The 4,579-nt window shown below is 43.0% G+C and overlaps 1 protein-coding gene across 2 annotated transcripts in view; it reads right to left on the bottom strand.

Moving 5' to 3' along the window:
* Positions 1-4,579, bottom strand: part of KLHDC4 (kelch domain containing 4) — a 57,437-nt gene that overhangs the window by 1,544 nt on the left and 51,314 nt on the right. For both annotated transcript variants that reach the window (XM_085858176.1, XM_085858175.1), the window contains exon 11: positions 179-358. In XM_085858176.1, the coding sequence (XP_085714302.1) occupies positions 179-358 (180 nt within the window). The remainder of the gene's footprint in view (positions 1-178; positions 359-4,579) is intronic.

Consider the following 4,579-nt stretch of genomic DNA (forward strand, 5'->3'; position numbering starts at 1 on the left):
CTGTAGGCAAAACAGACCAGAAGCAGATGCTTAGGTTTCCACCCAGCTGCACATTTCTGATTAATCATCATTATTGCATCTATTTTTATTAATGGTGTAGATTCAATTGCATGATCCGTTAAATTAACTGCCAGGGTAATCAACAGCCATTGGTAGGATGAGTGCAAACGCTTCTTACTTGGATCAGGTTCTAACAAAGTGTGCCAGGCATCCAGCTTGTGCAGGTCCAGTGCATACATGTCAGCAAGGGTGACCTGTCGATCGCCAATTTCATAGGCACCACCATAGAGAAACATGACACCGTGTCGTACAGCCAGCATGACATTCATCCTTGCACAGGGCCAGGATTCAGCCCTCACTGGATATAAACATTATGAAACAAAACGATCAGACAAGAGCCAAACATTGACTAAACAAGTTTGAACGACAGAACATGATGTGAAATTGAACAGAATCGAGGTTAAAGAGAGGATCGAGATAGGAAAGGGAACAAAGGGAATGTGGAAGAAAAAGATGGGCAAAGAATGTTTAAAACAATCCTAAAGCCACGAACCGATGTGTGTTCATTTGCACACTGTACAGAAAAACAAAAACACACCTCATTGAGGATTTATGGTGGTGGAGTGGTGAGGATACTGGACTGGCATCCTCAGGGTTGTGGTTCAAGTTATGCTATGTAGCTACATTAAGGGTTATAATTCTGCTTATGGATGTCAAACTGGTATCAGGCAAATCACCTTATTGCTACAGAATTGTGCATAAAAACCCAGCTGGTTTACGAATGAACTTCGGGGAATGACGAACCGTATTTTTCAGCATCCAAGTCGATATTTTTTTCTCGGAGGTCCGGGCCTCAACTTGTACTCAGAATCGACTTATGTATGGTTCTCGACATTGAATTTGCATAAATGAAATTTTTTTTGCAGTGTGATTTTTCTGAAACAAATTGCATAATTTTTAATTTAAAACACACGACAGAAATCTTTGCCAATTGTGCGAGAAAAACGGCACTTCAAAATGACAAACTATCCCCAAACGCTCAGTGCGCATGTGCAGAAACCCGAGGAAGCTGAAGAGTTTGGGACAAAATAAAATGTAGTATGTGTCCAGGATAAGGACTGTTACTTGGAATTGTTCACCAAGATTCTGAAAGGCTGAAAATAGTTGGAAACGTATCTGAGAGAAAGGGCTATGCCTCCGCACAATGAAAGACTTGGAGACCTTTCTCAACTCACCGAATGGGAACCTGTTCATACTGCAAACTCCCGACCATGTGGACCGGTGTGAGACCCGAGTGGAGGGACATGTGTTACACAACCCCCCCGATGGATTTCTTTCAGTGAACGGACTGTGTACCTGGATTAGGTTCTTCTGAACACCAATGGGGAGGACATATTTGGGGCTTGTATATGTACAGGTAAGTTTAAAATGATATTTACTATTAATAATGTTGGGAGGGGGGATTGGAAGCTGTACGGGCTGTGATAAATATATTGTTTGGTTGGTTTCAGGCCGCAAGAGAAATGACATGAGATTTTTGCATCTATTGCTAAACGTTGAAGCGTGTGTGTGTGCGTGCGTGTGCGTGTGCGTGCACTATATATCCATGGCTGACGCTACAACATGCTGAACAATAGGAAACGGTAAAACCTGACTGCTATCATTCACAGAAATTTCTTAAACTGTATTCCTATGTTTCCATTCAGGAACATGGATTTTTTTTTTGGTTGACCATTGTGAAATTTCCACTCTTTCGTCGAAATGCTGAAAATTGTGTTTAAAAGATTATTTGAATTGCAGATTTCATGCCAGCATCGGCAGGTTAAAAGTGCCCGTCGAGCAGAACTGAGTCAGTGTGAACCCAAATACAGTGCATGCGCTCAAGGCCTCATTTGGGCAAAAGGCCTCATTTAGCATTCGTACGTCATGTCGAAAGTCATGTGTTACCGTGGATCCGCTCACTGACGCGTGTGAAATTATCCAATCAATGACATAACAAACGCACTCAGCCAATTACGTTTGTTCCATCCCTTTCAATCCCAATCGTATGTATCCATCCTTAGTACTCATCTCAAAATGACAATGAACATGTTAAAAACTATTTATATTCCTAATTTATCGGAAAGATCATCCACCAAAGTAGTTCAAATAATATGCACAAAACAGCTCATTAATATATTCATGACTTTTGATGTACCACAAGAAGAAATGTGTTGTGAGTGTCAGAGAGGAATTGACAGCTCTATTGTTCTGAATGACAGTTTTTCTAACCACTGTAGTTGATTGACCTAGATTTGTCTTGTACTCCAAATCAACTCATCTCAGAATGAAGGAAAGAAAAATTGGGAAATTAGCCAATCCGACATCAACTTGTTACACTGACAAATACGGAAATCTCTTTATTTGGTCAGGTCTACATGTACTGTCTGATAGGACAGGATAGGATAGAATGGTGCAAAGGTAGTATCTAACATGGGTTAGATTCCTGACTGGACTATAAACCGTCAGTTTGTTGCTTTGTCGGCAGCACGTTGCCCTGATTGTCCCATCTGCTCGCATTAGTTGGTGGACATTACAAACCCCACCATGTCTTTTGCGAAGAGTAGGCAAGCTATTACTGGCACCATAAAGAAATAAAAATTTCTGTCCTGACCATTACTGGAAAGAGAAGGCAAACCACCCAACATATTTCTCACCATGAGAGTTCTTTCACAGCACTGAACCTGTTTTTGGTCACCACCACAAAGAGATCCAAATAATTCCTGGAGCTTAACTCAATGAAGAGAGAGAGAGAGAGGGAGAGAGACAGAGACAGAGACAGAGACAGAGACAGAGACAGAGACAGAGACAGAGACAGAGACAGAGACAGAGACAGAGACAGAGACAGAGACAGAGACAGAGACAGAGACAGAGAGAGAGAGAGAGAGAGAGAGAGAGAGAGAGAGAGAGAGAGAGAGAGAGAGAGAGAGAGAGAGAGAGAGAGAGAGAGAGACAGACAGACAGACAGACAGACAGACAGACAGACAGACAGACAGAGACAGACAGACAGACAGAGACAGAGAGCTTTATTCTGGTTCCTGTACCTCCTGCCTTTTCACTTCTCTGCACAACCACTTACCCCTCCATGTTGATGCATTCCATTAGAAACCCTTACCTTGTTACTCTATCAAAGTCTCAACACAAGCTTTCTCTTCATTCATTCGTATCCTTTTCTCTTACATTTGGCACCATATGCCCGAGTCCATCATATTACACTCTTCCCTCCAGGACTTAAAGTCTGCCACCGACTGCTACCTCAAGGTGTCCCACATGTCAACCTCCGAGCTTTCCTATACCCATTGAGACAATGTCCGCCTTCTATCTGCTACTCCTCGACTCATGCTATGGGACATCATACATTCTTGTCCACCTGTTTTCCCTTTAGCCCACTTTCTCTCTGTTCACATTTTTTTTTCTCAATGGCCTTCATACAGGTGAAACTAGAATGGCACTCTTCGACAGATATGCCTCGCCCACATTATTACATGATTTTGCATACTTGTACCCAAGTATGATTAAATCCCTTCAGCTGTTCTCAAGTATCATGTTTTCCCTGACATGACTTCTGACATTTGACCTCTTGTCCCCAAAATCTAATCAGTTCATCTCTGCATTATTATACATACATGTACAAAGTTTGCCTTGGATCCCTTCATCCGTTCTTCAGTTATCGCAGTAATAAACACCCATCACAGACAGACGGACGGACTGACACCCTGAAAACATGTCTCGGGCGACTTCGTCGGTGGAGGCATAAAAAATTATACAAAGTGTGAATATTGACATGTAATAATGTCCATCATTTCCACGAGAAAGGCGAGTTGAGCATCCCAGAGTACAACACATTGTTGTGGTTATCGCTTCTCGGAGGTAAAAGAGTCAACCTAGAGGAAAACGATAGTTATTTCCGAGTGTCTGTTGAGTTGAGTGTGATGTAATACATGTGGATAAATATGCGTTGTGAGTGTATTCGATGGATGGTGTGTGTTCACATCTCATCTATCTAACCTGTTTCATTTATCTCTATCTTTCGATCAAGACACACTCACCTGTTTCTTCATCTCTCGCTTCCTCAACCTCCTGAACCATTTTAAACCGGTATGAGTTGCCCTGTGCTGCCTTCATCACGGGGTGAGTCACCTTTTCCAGAATCATGCCCGTTCCCACAAGTCCCTTGAAACTGGGTTAAACCAGATTTTAAAGTCACCAAACCGTGATGAGGACAGAAATGGATTGAGAAGCCGACACGCCCCATCACAGTCAGATCAATCTGCGAGGGAGGTCAGCCAGAGCCAACGCACAAGACCAATTGCGGGAGGGACTCAATGAAGGGGATACTGGGGCATCCGCCAATGGGGATGGGGACCACGCTGGTGGTTGAGATAGGTGGTGATAAATGTGCGGTACGCACAAACCTTCGAGGTCAAGTGTGGACTCCTGTAGCTGCGGTCTGGCTGAGCTATGAGCACTTTGGTCTTCTGGTCTCTGTCTCTCATTTCTTTCCATAGATCTCTGCACACTGTTCTGGGTCGTCCTTTTC

The sequence above is a fragment of the Eptatretus burgeri genome, chromosome 15 (assembly GCF_056783735.1).
Source record: "Eptatretus burgeri isolate ZD-2024b chromosome 15, Ebu_testis_v1, whole genome shotgun sequence".
NCBI lineage: Eukaryota > Metazoa > Chordata > Myxini > Myxiniformes > Myxinidae > Eptatretus > Eptatretus burgeri.